At 41.9% G+C, this 21372-nt stretch overlaps 1 protein-coding gene across 1 annotated transcript; it reads left to right on the top strand.

Annotated features, from left to right (window-relative positions):
• The first annotated feature begins 2132 nt into the window (after positions 1-2132).
• On the top strand, positions 2133-20241 carry CBX1 (chromobox 1). The gene is made up of 5 exons (XM_032428998.1): positions 2133-2352; positions 15937-16113; positions 16595-16772; positions 17354-17448; positions 19672-20241. The coding sequence occupies exons 2-5, from the start codon at positions 15974-15976 to the stop codon at positions 19814-19816; spliced, it is 558 nt and encodes a 185-aa protein (XP_032284889.1). The 5' UTR covers positions 2133-2352; positions 15937-15973; the 3' UTR covers positions 19817-20241.
• Positions 20242-21372: the final 1131 nt, after the last annotated feature.

Here is a 21372-nt window from a genome sequence, read left to right as displayed (position 1 = left end):
TTAGCAGAAACCAGTGGTGTTCCAATACCTGAAAAGGTGACCTTTTACTCCCTAATTCTAGAAAGGTGTAGAGCATCTATCCAGTGATGATTCCCTCTACTTTGAAATACCCATATAAAGAGCCAGAATTTACTAACAAACCATATGTGCTAGACCAGAAGCTGTTTTCCGATGACGTAGGTTTAAGAAAATGGTGACATTTAGCCTAGAGAAGTAAGACCTTGGGGAACATAAAGGCTGAATTTCAATACTAGAAGGATAATACGAAAGAGGAATTAGGTTTACAGAACACAACTGTGTGCAACCACACACCCAGAATTAGGAGGAATTGGTGGTATTTACATGGGAAAGCAGAATTCAGCTTAATATGAGGAATTAGGGATGGCAGCATTTCGTGTGGGCAGAACTATGGTTTGGAAGTTAGAGGTAACATCAAACTTCAATTCTACCCCCTTCTTGCTGAATGCCCCTGGTCAGATTATATGACCTCTGAGGGTCTTTCTGTAAAATGGAAATGGTAATTCCCACTTCTCAGCGTTGTTTAGGATTAAATAACATTAATCAAGGTCTTAACAGAATTCCTAGTGCTGGGATGAACATCAATAACAGTAGCTAATATTATTAGAATTAATTTTCTCATCATTACAGTTATTAAAAACAAAATAGGACACTTTAGGAGGGAGTGAATAGGTGGATTTTTGCCTCTTCCTGGACACCCAACCCAAATGTCTCAGGAAGAATTGCCCTCTTCTCTGTGTTCTCACGGCTCTTAGCAAAAGTATTACGATATTGTTGGGCTGGGTTTCTTAACACAGCAATTTTCCGGAACCCTGCACAGTGCCTGGCTCAGGAAAACTGTTATGTAAATACAGGCTCCTGCATTCTGAGGTGGAGTACAGTAGACTGGTCACCTTTCTTCTTTACCTCTGATTAGGAGGATATTTGAATATTCAAAATAAGGGGGGGGAAGTCATATTCTGGTAGTTCTATTTTTTTAAAAAAGATTTTATTTATTTATTTGACACAGAGAGAGACCACAAGCAGGAGGAGCAGCAGAAGGAGAGGGAAAAGCAGGCTCCCATTGAGCAAGGAGCCAGATGCTGGGCTTGATCCCATGACTCTGGGATCATGACCTCATGACCAGAGCTGAAGGCAGATGTTTAACCCACTGAGCCACCCAGGCACCCCTGGTAGTTCTATTTAGTTCCTGATTATATAGAAAAAAGAAGAATAAAGGAGAGACAGAAGAGAAAAACAAAAACAAAAAACAAAACCCATAAATCTGATGTGAAGAGATGAAGGAAAGGTTAATCACCCCCACTTTTCCATCAGATAGGAGAACATTTCATTAATTCACTTAATCATTTATTCAACAAATATTGCTTGACAACTGCATGCCAGGAACTGTACTGGGCACCAGGTGTAGAGTGGTGAACAACACAAGGCGAAATTTCTACCCTTAACGGGAGTTTCGAGAACAGCAGATATTAACTAATGACCATAAAGTGGGGTGAATGACGTGAGAGACTGAATTTCCAATATGAACATATCTGGGGACAGCGATATAGTTGAAATCAGAACTAAACCGTTTGTCTCAAAGAATAACAAGAGTGATTTTTACTTATTTCTATGTTTTGGGAGGTGGCTGGGTGAGGAGTGCTCATGGGAGATAAGGGGGTTCTGCACTAGAGCTCTCCCTTGGCACAGCCAATGAAAAAGGGAAGTTCAGGATGCCATGACAACTACCAGGGGGACTTAACCTAGTCTAAGACCTCGAAGGGGAAGTAGGATCTGAGGCAGAAACTGAGGATTACGGAGATTATTGGAGATTCGATAAATCTCTGGTGAGAAACCTATTTCGATTAAAAAATTTCGAGGATGTGAATTACTGTCCCGAAGTGGTTGATTTTTCGCACCAAGCATCATGGGGCTCGCTTGTAAAACCGCAGGTTCTAATTCTCTAGGCGGCAACGTTCTAAACTACACTCGCTCCGGCGCTTGCAGTTAAAAAACTAAAACTCCCTGAAACCCTCGCAAACTCCGCCTAGAGGCGCGGGACGCGCGCAGCACTTCGGGTCTTGTAGTCTGGGACGGACTTCGAGTCCCATACCGCTGTGCGGAGGGTCGTCGCGCCTGCGCGATGCGGGCGGCGGGCAGCGCCGAGTGCGAGGCTCTTTTGTTCGGCTGAGGGGAGGGCCGTTGGCCGGGGCCTGCGGTACGCCGCTTCAGTGAGGGGGTCGACTGCGGCCACCGGCTTGTTGCTTTTCTGGGCGCCACTCCCCCGGCCGGCCCGACGCGACGCGCCATTAGCGCGGCACCGATTCCTCTCGGGCTCTTGGGCGCTGCTCTGAGGTGAAGAGCCCGCTAGAGGCGGGGAAGCGGGGGGGAGGCGCGCGGTGGCGGCGGCGGCGGGAGCCCTGGGTGAGGGGCCGCGCGCGCTTGTGGCGGAGGTTGGGAGCGGGGAACGCGCCCGGTCCCGCGCCCTTCCGCGCCGAGCTCTCCGCCGGGTGCAGGGGGTCCGGGCGCCGGGCGCGAGAAGGATGGAGAGGGCGGGGCGGGCAGCGTACTCTGAACACGAGATAGAGGCGATTCGGGGTGGGCCGAGCCCTGGCGGGTCGCTCCTCGGGGCCTGAGTAGACCAGGACAATGCTGCGTGGGTCGGGTGGGCGGCTGCCGGTTTGGGCTGGGGAGGAAACACTTGAGTAAATTGGGAAGGGGACAGGCTGGGCAGCCTTGGTGCTTGGACATGCGTGGGGAGGGCTGACGGCTGCGAGACCCTCGGTTTCGAACGCAACCTGAGAATACTGGGTCCGGCCGGGGCTGCCAGCGGAATTTCGCCCGCCGGGCTACGGAGAAGTAACTTCGAGGAAATCGTAGAGGGGGCTGGGCAGCCCAAGGTGTGCTACTTGGGGAGGAGACCTGTTGGTTAAACAGGAGAGGGGGCTAGGAGAGGGAGGGGCAGTTCTGTGCCCGGCTTGGATCTAGAGGGGGAGGAGCTGTTAGGGTAAGTAGGGCGGAGGCCCCGAGAGTGTTTCTGTAAGGAGTGAAAGGGGAAAACTGGCCGCCTTTGCTTCTTGATGGGTCCTCACACAGTGGGGAGGCTGTAAGAATAATGTGTGAAGAAAGTACAAAACAAGATTTTTTCCCTCTTCCGGATTTTCTGCTATCTTCACTCTGATTCCTTCAGGGAGTTAAACAGCCCCAGTGCAGCGCTTGCTTTGATTCACAGTCCGTAAGTTGTTATCTGGGGTCGTCACTGGTCACAAAGGACAGTGAAATTGTAGAAGCGTCTAGGTGAGTTCATACTTAAGGAATTAAGTTAGTGAGAGAGACTGTGAGATGATGTGGGAAATGGGGAGACAAGGAGGAAAAGTTAGTGAGATCGTGAGATTTATTTCTTAGGCTCTTGTGATTTTTTAGCCAGCCTTTCTTTGTTGTTGGAAAATTTGAATACGAAATGAGCAATACTTCTTCGAAGCTTCAGATGAAGGGTTTTCATGGATGGCCTTATATACAGACTTGTATTGGTTTAACTCGATTGAGGTGGAGTTTACAAAAAGGTCAATTATACTGGAAACTCTGGCCTGGAGTAAGATAGCCTCCTCAGTTGTATTAAGAATCCTTTCAGCAGTTTGGAATAGCTCTGAAAAGCTCCAAGGTTTTGGAATGGAAGGACGAATACAGTGGGGAAATTAGTACCTGTGTTCCTCCCTAGGTGCTTACAGACACTTGTATTGTAAGTAATATGAATGAGTGGGAAACTTGTTGGAACTGGTCACACCTTAATAAAGCTTTAGGGCAGGTTCAGGACCCTCATTCATTTCCAGTTTTCCCTTTGGTGCCATTTTTCTTCATTGGCTGCTGTAGCCTAAATTGTTTTTTTCTTTAAAGATGTAAATAGTGTGTAGTCTGGTGCTTCTAGCTTCTTGGTGGAAAGGGACCAAGTAAGGATACCCTAGCCTTCTGCGTTTTTAAGTGCAGGATACGGATAATTTTCTAACCAAACATCTGAAAAGAAGCAACCATTAAATAGGGGCGCCTGGCTGGCTCAGTCAGAAGAGCATGTGATTCTTGATCTCTGGGTCCTGAGCTCAAGCCCTACGTTGGTGTAGAGATTACTTACAAATAAATAAACTTAAAAAAATAAAAAGCAACCATTATATCTTGTGTCCATTTTAGGGACTAGGAAAATGTTTCTTTTTGAGTTCATACCATTTAAAAAGAGAATTGATGCGTTTTGTCATTTTTTTAGTAGTTTCTTCATCAGAATCTCACCTTGTTTATATACTACCTCTGGTGATATAACAGATTGTGCATTAGACTTGATAGATTTTCATTTTTTCTTTTAAAGATTTTATTTATTTGACAGAGACAGAGATAGCGAGAGCAGGAACACCAGCAGCGGGAGAGGGAGAAGCAGGCTTCCCCCTGAGGAGGGAGCCTGATGTGGGACTTGATCCCAGGACCCTGGGATCATAACCCAAGCCGAAGGCAGACACTTAACGACTGAGCCATCGAGGCGCCCGATAGATTTTCATTTTGTAGGTTATTTCTCTGAAGAGTTTTTGGAACAAAATAATAATGGCTAGTATATGGGCTCACATAAAATAGGGCTATGCCTCTTGTTCCTCTAAATGTCTGGCACATAGTAGGTCATTCAGATTGTTGAATGAATGGATATGGCTTTGAGATCTTTCTTAGAATTCCATGTGCTAGCAGAATGAGTTAATGTGCACTTAAATAATTAGCTTTCCTGTCTTTGATCAATGACATTGGGCAGACTATAACTGTTGCCCTTGGCATGCTTGTCGTAGCCTCTGTTTTTAATATACTCACCTTGGTATGTAGATTGTGCAAGTGACAATTTTAAATACCTTAGGCAAGGTCTGGGAGAGGCCCCAGGTTCTAGGTTTCAACAGCAAGCTATAGTTTGAATATTTTGTTTTGAAAGTATCTTGAAAAATCTTTTGGATTCTTTGCATAAAGTTAAATAAATAGTGTTTCCAGATAGTGATGTCTACTGAAAAACTGAATAGCCTTTCCAGGGTTAATTGGAGAAGTTATTCAAATATGGACAAAATTCAGATCATGTCAGTATTTGAATTGAATAACTTGTATTAAATCTTCACTGCCTTTAGCTTTTATATTTGCTGACCAAAAAGGAGCTACCTAATTTAAATGTGAAATTGTGCCTTTCTCTTTAATAATAGCTAACACATTGAGGGCCTAACCGAACTGTGGTATTTGAGAGGTTAGTGTCAATAATCTGGTTTTGTTTTATCTTTGAATGCTTTGGTCTCTGCTTTTAACTCCAACTTAGCCATAGTTCTGGTCTAGCTTTCTAATCATTTTTATGTCCTCTTAAACTAAAAGACTTGCTTCCGGTTTATCACTGTGTCCTACTAATATTTGCACATCCCTGTGGCCCCTCAACCCAAAGCTGTGTGTGTCGGTTCATCCACATCAGCATACTGAAAGGGGTTAGCCAAGTTTCTGGACACTTCTCAGATGAAATTCTAATTTTATTAACACACCAGTATTCTAGTCCTGGTCCTGGAATTCAAGGGCAGGTATTCCTTTAAAAATGAAACTCCTGCTCACTGGGTATGTGGCACGAATTCTTGTTTTCTACTCAGTAAAGTTTTCCATCTGGAAAGCATTTGCCTCCCAAACAGCCATAGCTAACAAACAGACTAACGGCAGTTTAGAAATATGAGTCAAGAGGACTACAAATGAAGTATATATCACACATGCCTTCACCTGCCTTTTGATGACTGGTATGTAGTTGCTAATGCTCAGCAAAGAAGTACTTCTTGTTTTCCATTTGGGCTTGCAGATGAGATTCCTCTTACTGATCATTCTCTAAAACACTAACAGCTTTGGACTTCTAGTCCCTGATTTTTGGAGTCTGAGACATCCATCCTTACTGTCCATACAAGGAAGGTTCAACACGTTACACAGGGCTCCGACCTGCCTTTAATTGAGTAAAAATAGAAACAAAATGCTTTAGGAACCACAAGGAAAAGAGAAATAATATTTGACTAGGCTTCATGGAAGAAGTAGCATTTAAGTTCGGTCTTGAAGGATGGCTAGGATTTTGACTGTTGGTGTTGGACAGGAACACTTCTTAATGAGCAAAGCCTTGCATGGAGGAAATGTGCAGGACATGTTCAGGTTATAGTTTTGACAGGAGTGTAGGTTTTGTGAGCGAGTAGAAGTATGAAATGGTTGGAACCAAAGGGTGCTAGATGTTGCACTGAGGAGTTGGTTTTTGTTTTGAGGAGGAGGGACCTTGCAGAAAATTTTTTAGCAGTTACCTGCCACTTTCCTATTCAGTCTGCTCCGCCCAAACTGGTTTACACACCGTCTACCTCAGATGTGCCTCATTGCTTTTGTTCACAAAGGTTCCTTGGGCCAAATTGCCCTCCTCAGTCCACCTTTTCAAATGCTGTTGGAGCCTGGCTTCAATCCTAACTTTTCAAAACCTTTCCTAATCACCCTGTCCATTTATTCTTCCAAGTCCCTGTAGTGCTTTTGTGGCTATTCTTGCTTATGTTTCTTTTGCTAATTATTATACACTTTTACCATTTCTCTTACTGAAATAAAGTTCAACTTGCATTGTTTTGTATGTTTTTATCTTTCAGGCCTGGCTCTAGGGGCTTTGGGAAATCTTCATAAGCCTTAGTTTTCTCATTTGTGAAATGGGTCTAATAGAGTTGCCATGAGGATTGAATGCCTTTATATACATTAAGTGGGTTTTTTTGTTTGTCAGAGAGAGAGCACAAGCAGTGGGAGGCAGAGAGGCAGAGGCAGAGGGAGAAGCAGGCTCCCTGCTGAGCAAGGAGCCCGATTTGGGGCTCGATCCCAGGACCCCGGGATCATGACCTGAGCCGAAAGCAGACGCTTAACCAACTGAGCCACCCAGGCGTCCCTATATACATTCAGTTGTAAGTGTTCAGTAAGTGTTAGTTGTTGTTCCTACTTACCCACTAAGGGATTCTCAGAAGCCTGTGCTGCCTGTGTGGCCGCACAGCCTGCTGGCCTGAACAACCAGCTCCATTTGTCTGGGTGTGAGAGGGTCCCTTCAATGTGCAACTGTCAGTGCTTTCGCCAGAGGGACTTGGTCACCCTATGTTGCCACCCAGGCTTTTAGTAAATGCTTATTGATTTTATTTGGTTTTAAATAGATAGTATTAAACGCTGGAGGAGCTGTAGTTAAAAACTTTTATGGTCATTAATGCCTAGGTCTTAAACCTAAGCTAGAGGCAAAAGAGGCAGAAGGAAAATAAGGGAAAAAGGAGCTAGATGAAAGAGGGAGTGATGTGGGGAGTGATACGCACAATAATTATCATCTGGTCCTTACTGGCCATTCCTTCGGTCTCATTTCTACCTGGTCACATTTCTGTTCCTCAGATAAAGCAAGCTCTTCTCACTTTAGGACTTTGAACCAACTATTCCCTCAACTTGGTGTGTTTTTCTGATTTTTGCCAAGTTGTCTTGTCATTGGGGTTCTGTTTAAATGTTAATCTAAAGTTACTTTCTTTATAGCATTTATCACTAATACCTTCTTGCGTATCGTCTGTGCCCTGCTCTGCCTGCACATGCATGCATGCACATACTCCCACTCATGCTCAACTCGTCCACATTAGAATATAAATCCTAAGAGACCAGGGATTTTTGTCTCTCCTGCTCACCCCCTTTGTCTAGCACCTTACACATAATAGGTATCCAATAGATAATTGCTAAATGATGAATACTGTAGGAAGGTGTTCGTAGGAAGAATTAATAAAACGTAAACCTAGTCTGGGGCCTCAGGGAAGCTCTGACCCTGACATTTTAGGTAAGGGAAGCAGTCAAGTGAAAGAATGGGTCAAAGATCAAGGTAATTGTGATTGATAGGTTAGGTGTAGTGGTCTTCAGCTCAGATGCTCACAGATAATGATATGAAGAGATCTGCATTTTAAATGAGTGGCTAGTATTGAGATACTTAGGGTTAGGAGTTACCCAGTCAAGAGATGATGTTAGCTTGCGATAGGATGGAAGTAGTAGGCCTAAAAAAATGTATGAATTGAAGGATATTTACCAAAAAAAAAAGAAAAGAAATTTAAGATACAAACTCAATAGGATTTAGTAAGAGGCTAGATGCGGAGGATAAGTGGAGAGAAATCAAGGATGGTTGTCACTTTTGTCTTGAGCTCAGTAAACGCACTGTGAATTCTTAGACCATTGTTCATTTAATTGGCTTTTTTTAAAAAGTTAATATGTAAATGCTGAGCCTGAAATCACAACTTCTGAAGTTTGTTAAGAGCTTTACTGTTTGCATCATCAAAACTGATTTTTGGTATTTATACTGATTTTCAGAAATCTTAAAGTTCTTTCAACAATTCAAATGGTTGAAATTTTCCATTGTATTCAGAATTTACTTCCTTTCTCACCCATCTTATCTTTCTTGATAAGAAGATATATTCCTTTTGCCAGTTACTACAAGAGTAGTGCTACTTTATTTTCCTGTGCGGGCCAGTTAAAAGGAAGAGCACAAGAAATTTTCTACACTTTAGGTATATGAAGTGTGATTTTTCAGTTTCTGGCAGCTCTTCTGTCTTGGTCATCTAGAAATGAGATCTTGGTTTCTCTCTTTCATAATTATTGGTTCCTTCATAACAGCCAGACCTGGGTCCTTCTTGAGTGTGTTCTGGAGCTGCTCCCCGGTTTTAAAAACTAAGCCATGAATTTCAACCATACACACAGGATGGAAGTGCAGTTTTCTTATTGAGTTCTTAATGCATTGGGTTTCAGAAAGCTATCTTTAAGCTTAAAGCAGTAAATAATCTAATGAAATAGGACATATTTGCAAATACATAAATAGATAATACCAGAAGGTCATAAAAATTCACCTCAGGAATCCCATGAGGGTTGTTACACCTATTTTTTTTTTTACTTATTAGGAAATCGAGTTATTTAATAAATATATATAACTGCCTGTAGGTATAAAGTTGTTTTGAGAGGTAAGGACAGGAAAGATAACCATCTTGTCCTCATACTAGCTTTCTTCTGGTGAGAGGAACTATGACGATCCTTCAGGCAGTGCTCTTCCAATTTCATTGCTGTTGCAGAAAGGGTCTAGATTGAATAATGCTGAATGTGATATAGAGAAGGTTTTGTTTTCAAGAGCATCAGTTTATTGCTCCAACCTTATTCTCAATTCTATAAAGAAAGTAAAATGTTCACCTGCCTTTTAGCTGACTCTAAGAATTGATTTATGTCTGTAATAATGTGTGTCATTTCACCTGAGGAATGTAGTTTCTGCCAGTCCTCTTACAGCAATCGCTTTTATGCAAGGATATGCATTAAATCACCTAAGGAGCTTTTAATTTTATATTATTTATTTATTTTTAAGTAAACTGTATGCCCAGCGTGGGGCTCAAACTCATGACCCTAATATCAAAGAGTCACACAGATCACCTAAGAAGATTTTAAAGATGCAGATGCCATGGTCAAAGCAACATTGTTTGTAATAATAGAAAATTGGAAACAACCCAAATTTTCGTCACTAGGTGATGGTTAGAGTATGGTATGTCCTTACAATATGGAATACTGTGCAGCTTGTTATGAATGGAGATCTATATGGAACAGTGTGAAAGATGCACTACGTTCTATAAAAAGGCAAGTTGTAGAATTATAATAATCTATTTTCACTTAATGTATATCTGTGTTAGTTTATGTATAAAAGAATGAGAACAGGCTTTGGCAGGTTTTGGACCAAGGAATTTTGATTTCCTACATAAAATATTTTTGTAATTGAATATGAATACATGTATTATATTACAGATAGAAAAACAGTATTTCTTTAAGATTTTATTTATTTGATAGAGAGATCTTGAGAGCAGGAACGACAAGCAGGGGGAGTGGGAGAGGGGGAAGCAGTCTTCCTGCCGAGCAAGGAGCCCGATGCGGGGCTCGATCCCAGGACCCCGGGATCATGACCTGAGCCAAAGGCAGACGCTTTACGACTGAGCCACCCAGGCACCCCGAAAAACTATTTCTTAAAAATAATGCACACCCTACTTTCTATGTCATTGGATCTGGGTGTCTATTTATAAACTCCATGGGGGATTCTGATTCTTCTATAGCTGAAAGTTCTCTCCTCAAGGTCTGCTTTCCTGTGAATTCTTTCTTAGTAAAGATGGTCACCTCACCAGACCCAACATTCTGAGTGCTCCTTAGCATTTAGCTCAAAGCCCTACTGCTTTGGTTTCAGAGGTCTCTGTGATTGTTACCTGTCCTGACATCTGGAATTTGATCTTTCAGGCTGGCAAGAAATAAGTACCAGCTCCTCAAAAACAAAACAAAATGCCTTATCTTGTATCTGATACTGTACGGCCTTCTGCTTTCAAGTAGCATCGTTCCTCTCTCTTTTCTAGCTTCTTACGTCCTGGTGGAGGGTGTGGAGGGGGAATCAGGACAGTGCTTTTTTTTTTTTCCTCTTGAAAGTGCTATGAGTTCGTGACTCTTGCTTCAGATTTACACCATCCCTGGATTCATTGGGACACTCTAGATGAATTTTGGTTTCTTAAAATTGGCATTTTCTTAGTACTCTCTCCAGCCTACTTGGTGTAGGTACTTCAAAATTTCCGCACCGTCTATCATGTGTGAATTTAAGACTCCAAAGACTTGCTGGGGCGCTGACAACCAAGGCTTTGTTACTGCCTGCTGATTTAATTAACAATGAATACCTTTGTATTCCAGTAACCAATTAAGAATCATTGGTTTTTTAATAGCCATACCTTACAACGTCTTTTCTGAAAGAAAATCATTATCAGTCACTTTTTATTTACTGACGACAAATTGTAGGGAGGATCCATTTAAAGAAATCTCTGTCCTGGGGCGCCTGGGTGGCTCAGTTGGTTAGGCGTCTGCCTTCTGCTCGAGTCGTGATCCCTCGGGGTCCTGGGATCGAGTCCCTGCATCGGCAGGGAGTCTGCTTCTCCCTCTTCCTCTGTCCCTCCCCCTGCTCATGGTCTCTCTCTCAAATAAATAAAATACTAAAAAAAAAAAAAAAAAGGAAGAAAGAAATCTCTGTCCTGTTCTTGTACAGGTTGAAGGGAAGTTCTCCCTACAGATGTGTGGCTAGCTCCTAGTTCTGTGTGTGCAGCAGGGCTTTTAGCTCAGCCTTGCTAGATGTCCTTACTGAGGTGCTATGCTCTTTGTTAATTGTGTGACCTTAGGTGATTTATTGTGTGTAAATGTTCTGTTATCTATGAGGTGTCAGTAACATCTGAGTGGCTTGTTTCATGGGATGGTTTCGAGGATCAAATGAGGTAGCACTTTGGGGCGCCTGGGTGGCTCAGTCGTTAAGCGTCTGCCTTCGGCTCAGGTCATGATCCCAGGGTCCTGGGATCGAGCCCCACATTGGGCTCCCTGCTCGGTGGGAAGCCTGCTTCTCCCTCTCCCACTCCCCCTGCTTGTGTTCCCTCTCTCACTGTGTCTCTCTGTCAGATAAATAAATAAAATCTTTAAAACAACAACAACAACAACAAATGAGGTAGCACTTTGTAAACTAAATTTCAATATAAGTGTATTTTTCTAGGCAGCTTAAACTGTGGCAGACCCAGTAAATTTATTTGTGTATTTTGAGCCCAACGTGGGGCTCAAACTCACAATCCCAAGATTAAGAGTCACATGCTTTACCGACTGAGCCAGCCAGGTGCCCCCGCCAGTAATTATTTTGATAAAAGTTATAGCAGCTTAGGGTAACTCTAGGTGGTTTTGTCTGCAACATCGCCTTAAGGGGACTTGTCCAAGGACTAAGATTTCTGAGTTCACCCTTAACGTACACCTCTTGTGATGTTCTGTCATAATTTTTGACTCTTTGTTCAATGATTATGGCACTTTTTTTTTCTTTTCTCTTTCTTTCTTTTTTTTTTTTTTTTTTTTGATTATGGCACTTTTGGTGCCAGGATGCTTAGGGGGAAATGGCAAATTGTGTTGATGAAAGGCATTTTTCCGTTGTGCTACTACACTGAATTGAGTTACTTTGAGATTTCCTTGCCAAGCAATTCCAATTGAGAGTCCTCCTTCTGGATGCCCCCGCTAGTGTTTGGAGGCTACTATGTTCAGGGAAAGAGGATTTCTCTTGAAATAATCCATTTGGGGGGCACCTAGGTGGCTCAGTCGGTTGGGTGTCTGCCTTTGGCTCAGGTCATGAGTGGGGAGTCTGCTTCTCCCTCTGCCTCTGCTCCTCCGCTACTCATGCTCTCTCTCTCTCTCAAAAAAGTAAATAAAATCTTTTTAAAAAAATAATCCATACAGAAACTGAGAATCGGCACGTTATAATATTTAAGGGGGCTCTTGGCTTATCTGAAGGTGCTAGATTCTCTAGAAAGAGTGGGTTGCATTTTTAATCTACTTCACTGATTTTGACAAACAGCTTATTCAGGACCCTAGAGAACTACCTATAAATAAGGGGAAAACAAGTTGGGAAGCCTGGCTGAGAATCTCCAATATGAAGAATCCGGTACCTGAGGTAGATGCTGGGATGAGCCAGATAAGAAAGCCCAGAGAGAAGCAGGAGTCTGTTTTCTACATTCTTCACTTTTTTGAGTTGCTCTTAAGACAATGAGTTAAGTGAGTAAAGAAAATAAAGAGGTCTCACTTTAGATTTCCCCATTTGGGGGGGTTTCTTTACTTAACCTAAAGGATATATTCTTTGTCCCTTGACTCTTCCTCCTTGGGACCAGGTTAATGATACAAGGAGAGGAGGCCTGCTAGATAGAGTAGGCCCTGTAGAGTAGCTAGAGACAAACCAGAAGCTGTCCTGACCCTTTTGGTTCATAGTAGCAGGATAGGATGGGCAGTATTCAGTGCTGCTGCTTTTTGTGAGTAAGACAAATATAGCTATTAATGTAGATAACACAGGGCCTTGAATAGCTCTGAATTTTGAAGCCATAATGATAGAATGCCTTTCCTCTACTTTCTTAAATTTAATTACTTGGTAGAGGGGTTATTAGGGGACAGTTACTGTTTTTGGATTGTCTGTAACCCATTGTTTTCCTTCCACTTCCACCTATTGAGAAAGGGAGTATCTTCCAATTTCTAAGTCCAAATTAATGTATAGAGAGTTGTGGTACCCTTTGTTATCTAAGGTGATTGTCAATTTATTTTTCTCCACACGTTAACCAAAGACTGAGGATGAATCCTGCTTACTCCTTCAACTCATAGTGGAAGGAAGCAAGGAATAGCACTTGTTCTTGGGAGGAAACACAACTGCATTTATCCAAAAGGAAAACTAAATTTTTCTTTCCTCATAAAATAATACTTGTCATATGGCAGTTAGAATTCTGAAAACATGAAATTATCTCCCTCCACAAAGAAGCACACACAGCCTCTGAATCAGAGGCACAGTGAAGCTAGCCAAGAATTAGCCAGATTACATTCAGTGCCCTGGTTAGTCTGATCAGTAAAAGACGGAAGGGAAGACTTGTGTGGTATTTTCTCTAAAAAATAGAGAGGTTGGGGAGGGAAGGAAAGCAAAGCAGATTCTTCAGTATGTAAGTGGAGAGGAAGAGTGTTGAAAAGATGCCTCTTATCTGAGAACTGTTCTGAATCCTTCTGTGGACAGGGGCCTTGCGTGTTGCCTTAGACCACACTAAAAGCACTCCAGAAAACATTGTTTTGTGCCACTCTGCAAAAGTTCAGAATACCTGGGGCATCTGGGTGGCTCAGTCAGTTAAACCTCTGCCCTCTGCTCAGGTCATGATCCCAGGTGGGATTAACCCCACATTGGGCTCTCTGCTCAGCAGGGAGCCTGCTTCTCCCTCTCCCTCTGCCTGCCATTCCCCCTCTTGTGCGCTCTCTTTCTCTTTCTCTGTCAAATAAAGTATTTATTTATTTAATTAATTTATTTAATTTATTATTTATAAAGTATTTATTTATTTGACAGAGAAAGACAGTGAGAGAGGGAACACAAGCAGGGAGAGTGGGAGAGGGAGGAGCAGGCTTCCTGCTGAGCAGGGGGCCTGATTCGGGGCTTGATCCCAGGACCCTGGGATCATGACCTGAGCTGAAGGCAGGCGCTTAACCAACTGAGCCACCCAGGCGCCCCATAAATAAAATCTTAAAGTTCAGAATACCTTTAAGTAAAAGTGGTGTTTGCTTTTTTCTTTTCAGACATTAAGCATCAGAAAAGCAAGAACCATGTCTTTATTCTCTTGAATAGCCAGTATCCAGCAGTGTGTAGATTTTCTAGTAAAACAGATGTTTCAGTAAGTAAGCATTGCTCATGTATGCGGACATGGGAATATCTCAGGGTATAAACCAAAGCTTCTTGTGGATAATTTAACTGATTCATATGATGATCCTGACTTTTATGAAAATTTGTTATATTTCATATGGTCTGTAGATGGACTTTTTTAAAAAAGCATTTTGTACATGCCCGTTTTAAAGTATGTTTAGAAGAATTTCTACTTAGGCTAAGTAAGACTCCCTTTCTCAAGGATGCTCGGAACAACCAGTTTAACCCCAAATCAGCATTGCCTTGAATTTCAGACATGGTAGTAACTACTTTCTTGGCTTGGATTATCTGCTATATACTCTTGATTCTTTGTATCTCATTGTGGGCAACTGTGATCCATCAATTAGAAATTTTGGCCAGTTTTGTAGCTCATTTTGTTGTATTGATATCTTATGGCGCCACCTACTGACACAAATTGGTAAGCAAATGGCTTTAAGCCTACCAACAGTTGTTTTATTTGAAGGATTAAAAATAAATTCATAGGGAACTAGAATTTAAGCACTAGAAGTCACCCAGCCTGGAGATGTATTTTACAAGAGAATAAACTTAGGTTCTATTACTGTAATAACGATCTCTTTTTTTCCTATCATTTTCCAGATTGTTGCATTGTCCCAGTGTAGAGGATTTTGTGGTCATTCTGGCATTTTTAGGAGTCTTTTCTCCACCTCAGAAATAAACTAAGTAGAATAAGAAACTAACAAGAAACTTTCAGATTGTAAATCATTGCTGGCGTTCAGAAAACGCTGCATAAAAAACCTTAAGGAGACTCAGGAGAGGTGTTTTAACAATGCAAAGAAATGGGGAAAAATGAAGCCAGATGTTTGATAAATAGGACAAGCTACTTTACACTGTAAAAGTTGAAGTCCAGTAATACGGAGGTATGGATCAGAAGGTTATATGTATATAAGTCTGATGTGTGTACATTATTTTTAGGAGCCTTGCTTTCAATTTAATATTTTTTTAAAGATTTATTTATTTATTTTAGAGAGAGAGCGTGAGCAGGGGGGAAGAGCACAGGGAGAGAGAGAAGGAGACTCCCCGCTGAGTGAAGATCATGACCTGAGCTGAAAACAAGAGTTGGACGCTTAACCAACTAAGCCACCCGGGTGCCCCCAATTTAATTAATATTTTTAGATACTATGCTCTATATTAAAGGGATATTGGGAACGTAATAATTTAGAAAGAATAGGGACGCCTGGGTGGCTCAGTTGGTTAAGCATCTGCCTTTAGCTCAGGTCATAATCCCAGGGTCCTGGGATCAAGTCCCGCATCGGGCACCTTGCTCAGTGGGGAGCCTGCTTCTCCCTCTGCCTGCCGGACTCCCCCTGCTTGTTCTCTCTCACAAATAAATGAAATCTTAAAAAACAAAAACAAACAAACAAAAAACTTAGAATAGGTATAAAAGTTTTAAGTGGATATGCAAGAATAAAGTTTTGCTATGAGATTGGTTGGGGCTGTTTATGCACTAACTTTCTAGCTGAATATATCAGAAAACTTTATTTTATACTGAAGCTGAATGGGCAGAACACTTAATATAAGCAGCATACGCTATTAAAGTCAGTGATGTCCCTGGATTTCTAACCATCCACATATTCACCTAACCAAGAAAAGTGTGCCCTAACGCCCTTTTTATTTTATCACTTTAGCAGCGTCACCCTTTAGACCAGAAAGCTGGCGGGCACTATGGGGAAGAAACAAAACAAGAAGAAAGTGGAGGAGGTGCTAGAAGAGGAGGAAGAGGAATATGTGGTGGAAAAAGTTCTTGACCGTCGAGTGGTAAAGGGCAAAGTGGAGTACCTCCTAAAGTGGAAGGGGTTCTCAGAGTAAGTTTCATTAACCTGGGTAAATCCATTCACTTAGTCACTGACTATTTCTTAGGAGTCTAGTAATGTGCAAGGCCTAGGGTGCTCTGATGGGGAGTGTGACCCAGGCCTGGCCTTCATGGCTTATAGTCTAATTAGGAAAACTGTCTACATGTACAAAGTGCTATAATGCAAGACAGTGATTTCTGAGAAGCAGTTTTATGTGCAGCTTTAGACTGATTAAAGTATGCAAAGAGAGTAATTTTCCTTTGAAGAAGGAAGTTTCTAAGCTTTCAATTTGTATTAAAAAGTCCCCTACCTCCCCCCACCCCCAAGAAATTTCAGCATTACCAAGTTCTTGGTCTTGGACAAAATCTGGTTACTCATTATCATTAACTCCTCTTTTCCAAGGACACCAGCTCTCGTCATCCTGTGCGTCTCCTTAGTATGAGTGTGCTAACTTTGAATGGAAAGTGTGACTCACTGTGCCCTCTGGTTTCAGTGAGGATAACACGTGGGAGCCAGAAGAGAACCTGGATTGCCCTGATCTCATTGCCGAGTTTCTACAGTCACAGAAAACAGCACATGAGACAGATAAATCAGAGGGAGGCAAACGCAAAGCTGACTCTGATTCTGAAGATAAGGGAGAAGAGAGCAAACCAAAGAAGAAGAAAGAAGAGGTAAGGGGAGAAGAATTTTTACTAGTCCAGAATTCCTACTGCTGTCAAAGAAGCTGAAAGCCCTTTTAATTTTTAAATTTAAGGACTTTTATTCGGCTGCTTCTTGGACCTCAGCAGCCATCTCTCATTCCTTCTGGAATCTTAGGCTAATGCTTACAAAGTGTTAGGGGGTTCACTCTGGTAAAGCCACATAATCTATACTTATTTTATCTGAGGTTCAAGAATAATAAGTGCAAGTAAATTCATTCTTGTAGATAGTTTTCAGTGTTGTAATCATTATAGGTGTGAGATAGCTATGTTCATCTATTCAGTACCTTAAAGTAAGTTATCTTCTGAGGGTGAAGAAACAGTTGTGAAAATTTATTTTGCTTGAGATGTATGTCCCTTTTTACATACGGGGAAACCTCAAGACCTTGATGGAAGAATCACTCAAGGATGCAAAAAGGCCTGTGACTTGGAGCCAAGGTATTGGTGAAATATTGACAAAAGTGTGATTATATTAATCAGAGAAGCAGGAGTGACTCCAGTCTGGATAACAGTCCCATATAATTAAAGTTGTTCCATCCATCTGGTTTTTACAGTCAGAAAAGCCACGAGGCTTTGCCCGGGGTTTGGAGCCAGAGCGGATTATTGGAGCTACAGACTCCAGTGGAGAACTCATGTTCCTGATGAAATGGTGAGTCTGCCAGTGGCTCTGTGTGGTGGTTTTTTTCTTCTCCCCATCTGTTCCATGCCAGAGGAAAAGAGCTGGACCTTCGAAATTCCAGTCGCCCAAGTGTGAAATCTTTAAGATGACATAGTCCTTCGATAGTGACCCTCGGCCTGACTGCCAACCTGGACTCATGAGTTACAGGTAGGGGCCCTTAGGATTCTCAGATCTTTGCCCGGTTTTTTAGGAGGTGGGAGAAAATCCAGAACGGAGAAGATACAGGAAGGATCACATTTCACTTATGTAAATGAAGGGGGAGAATGAAATGTGATTGAACCACCCTCCCCTTGTACTACCTCCTTAATAAAGATCGGGCTGGCCCCAGGATCAGAAGTGCTGTTAACTTCTCAGGGTTAGTTAAGAATTTCTGTAGCTCTTCCTTTGTCCTTGATTGTTGTTAGATCCTTTCTACTTTGTGCAGATTCTGTAATTCCAGGATCAGCCAGTAGGGGTCAGCAAGTCCTCTTTACTATACTGAGCATAGAGCAAGGCTATTTTTTTTTCATTAGAAGTATAGCAATGGTAGTAATACTCCACGTAACAGCTTAATGAAAACACTTGTCTTGAGAGTTACAAGAACTGTAACCCCAAATTCTCTAAAATTTCCCTGTTCTCTGTCCAAAAGGAAGGCTTTCCTTTTTCTTGCTTGTTGAAAAATACTTGTGCTTCCCCCCCTCCCATAGGATCATTCGATTCTAAACTTTTGCCAATTAAGGCATCATTCTAAGGATTTTGTCCTTTGTTAGTCTAGAACCTTCTCTGAAACTCCCATCTACACTACTTCCTCTGGTTTAGAAGGTGGCCAGAGAGGCCTAATTTTGACACTACTGAAAGCCTATGTCACAGTTAGGTGAAACTGTTTTCTTATTTTGCATTCCCTAGATGTTCACTGAATCTGACCTTTTAGCTGATTTATTGCTAGCCTATAGGAGAAACGTTCATTTTTAAGGTGTGCGTCTGGGGGAAAAGGATTGATAGCAGGGTTTATAGTCCAACTAGAATATATTTTCTCTGTCTGCATGTGACCAGTCTGAGTGACAATACTATCTCCATATTGTTTAAGATTACACTCCTGTGGTTGAATTACTGCTATTTGTAAAGATAATACCTGAATGTAACTCTACAGGTTAAGATAAAAAGATTGGATGTTGATTATAAAACCAAGTGCATTTTAAGGTGATTTTCCTGGAGAGTTGAGATACTTGTCTATTTCCAAAATAGCAAATATTTCTTTGCTCTGAAATGACTGAATGAACTTCCCTCAGAAAGTGTTGTTTTTATTGTCAACAAGGGCAGCCTGCTTCAGGCTCCCATACTATCATACTCCTTTTCCCTCCCATTTTCTTCAGTCCATTGTTCAAAAACCTACCTTACCAGCTTAGTCAACCCTGGTTCTTTGGGCTCTCTGGCTTTGGTTTATCTTTCGCTGAGTTCTAGAAGTTTTGGGTGGTGCCTCATCAGAGATCCCATCATATAACTGCTACCTACCCTAATGCTACTGCTCCCATCTAGGAGATTCCCAGTGACCTTACTCCTAAGTCCCTTGTAATATGTATGTGATTTTCAAATTTTGAGACCATTTTAAAATCCAGAAAAATATAGAAAATTATGTAACAGTCCCTTATTTTCTACTTCCCAGTGTTGAAGCACCATTTCAAAGCACCTGGGAGTTGTGGAATATCTGTGTGAGCATGGCATTTGGTAATGTTAAACAGTGTAATTATGAGTCAGTGAGAACGTGTCCACCTGTGTTGGCTAGAGCCAATGGTATTAAATCTTATTATTGGTATTAAATCTTACTATCCAACCTGGTATTAAATTCTATTACAAAGCCAAGATCTCTCCATGGGCTTTCGGCAGCTGGGATATGGCTTTTGGAAGAGTGTGGAAGCCTCTCTTCTGCCCTCTAAGAATCTGAGAGTCGTGGTTTTTTTTTTTCTGGCCTTGCCCAGAGGTTCAGATGTGATAGATTGAGTTAAGTGACTTAGCTTTTAACAAAGATACCCAGAGAGGATTTTCAACAGAAGATCTCTGAGGATGTCACTTGACAAAATGCTGCTTGGGCCATGTTATCACCCTTCCCTAGGCTACTTTTCTGGAATTAGTACTTTTAAAGCCCTATCCCTTGTGTTATCCAAGTTAGGAGACCACCAGCACCTGGTCTCAAGGTCTCTCTGCTTTGTTCTGCAGGAAAAATTCTGATGAGGCTGACCTAGTCCCTGCCAAGGAAGCCAATGTCAAGTGCCCACAGGTGGTCATATCCTTCTATGAGGAAAGGCTGACGTGGCATTCTTACCCCTCGGAGGATGATGACAAAAAAGATGACAAGAATTAACTCTCCTGAGTACCTGCCCCTGTCACATCTGACTGGGTTTCAAGTGGGGAGGGAAGGAGTTCTACTTGTCTTGACACCATAGAGGTGGCTTGAGAAGATGTCCTTTGAAGAGTCAGTATCGTTTCTGTGCCCTACAGCAGCCCAAGTGCTTTAAAGCCGTTCCATGCTGTGTAGTTGGCACACCCATCCCAGTGGAGGGGAAGGAAGAGAAGTGTTGCAAGGCAACCCATTCTGTACTTTGCTGAGAAAGGCAAAGGGCCTTCCATGAAGGACAGAACTTGCAGAATGGGTGTGTGGGAGAGCAAAAGATACTGTAGATCTTCAAAGCGCATCTCCACAACCCACAGCCTTCTTCCCAATAGTGTTAACTCTGCATTTTTACAGCGTAGCATGTGTGTAGTTTTTGGCTATTACTGGTGTATCATTTGGGGGTGGGAGGGTTGGGGGAGGGAAGGAACAGAGATGGGTAGGATCATTTTTGTTAAAATTTGGGGCCTGATTGGGAAAATGGTGAAACAATGGAAAGAACAAACTTGTGGTGATTCGGTTCTGTGTCCAGAATATTTTATCTTTTCAAAAAAATGTCATTGGCAACCTAAATGAGGACTGTGAGAGACTGTTTAAAAGCTGTGAATGCCCGAAACTTATAAGCCCAGGTGTTCCCTGGCTGAGCTTAATGCTGTTCCCAACAGAGGACTAAGCCAGTTAATAAGTTACCAAAGCTGCCATTTTGGGGATGGAAACTGGTTGAAGAGGAAAAGTCTTATTGGAGTGTATACATAGGCAGATTGTTCTGTCTTAGAGGTGCTAATTCTTGAAATTGTTAAGAAGACCCTTTCTTTTCCAATTACGAAGTTTTAAACATCAGCTTGTCCATCCACGCCACTGGCTGAGGTATTTGGGGAGGGGAAGAGGGTAGTATAGAAAGTGGGCGAGTAGAGAAAGACAAAGGCCCCTGCTCTTAGGGTGGAAAACTCTTGGAGCCTGTTGTTTGAACTTTGAACTCTGAAATCAATCATTGGTGGCAGGGTTCAGTCACTGACAGCACAAGTTCACTGAATCACTTCAAGAGTGGAAGGATTTCAAAAGCCCTGGTCTCAGGAGAAGATTAAACTTTCATACTGGGGCAGTGGTTCACTTTAAAACACAAAACAAAACAAAACATTTTTTTAATCCTAAGAATTAACTAATACCCAAAATGCTGTCTTGAATCATGAGATCCATCAGTTCTTGACATCGTCTAGACCTGCGTTCTAGAACTCCATTGTAAAATCTTTTTAGGCATGTGTTAGGTTTCTGTGGAAACTTTGTTTAAATGTAAACTTCATACCACATTGTCAGTTTTTGTCTTAATAAAACTATAGATTTATAATCTTTGATTTCTGTCTTGATTAAGCATTACCAAAAACCCTCCCTGACTTTCATTACCTTGTAGGTTCAGCCTATAAGGAAGCAACTTCCACAGTTTGATGGTTTAATTTCTTGAACCCTGTAGGCTTGAAAATCTAATGTCTGGCCTGAATCTTTGAGTGGTTTCATCATTATTTATTTAGTAA

The sequence above is a fragment of the Phoca vitulina genome, unplaced genomic scaffold (genome assembly GCF_004348235.1).
Source record: "Phoca vitulina isolate PV1807 unplaced genomic scaffold, GSC_HSeal_1.0 scaffold40, whole genome shotgun sequence".
In the NCBI taxonomy this organism is placed as follows: Eukaryota; Metazoa; Chordata; class Mammalia; order Carnivora; family Phocidae; genus Phoca; species Phoca vitulina.
Note: the sequence above shows the minus strand (reverse complement) of the source record. Positions and strands in the feature narration are given on the sequence as shown.

Excerpts from the sequence above, each read along its gene's own strand:
- CBX1 (XM_032428998.1), top strand. The coding sequence starts at position 15,974 with ATGGGGAAGAAACAAAACAAGAAGAAAGTGGAGGAGGTGCTAGAAGAG. Across the intron at positions 16,114-16,594 it reads AAGTGGAAGGGGTTCTCAGA|TGAGGATAACACGTGGGAGC; the intron begins GTAAGTTTCATT and ends CTCTGGTTTCAG. Across the intron at positions 17,449-19,671 it reads CTCATGTTCCTGATGAAATG|GAAAAATTCTGATGAGGCTG; the intron begins GTGAGTCTGCCA and ends TTTGTTCTGCAG.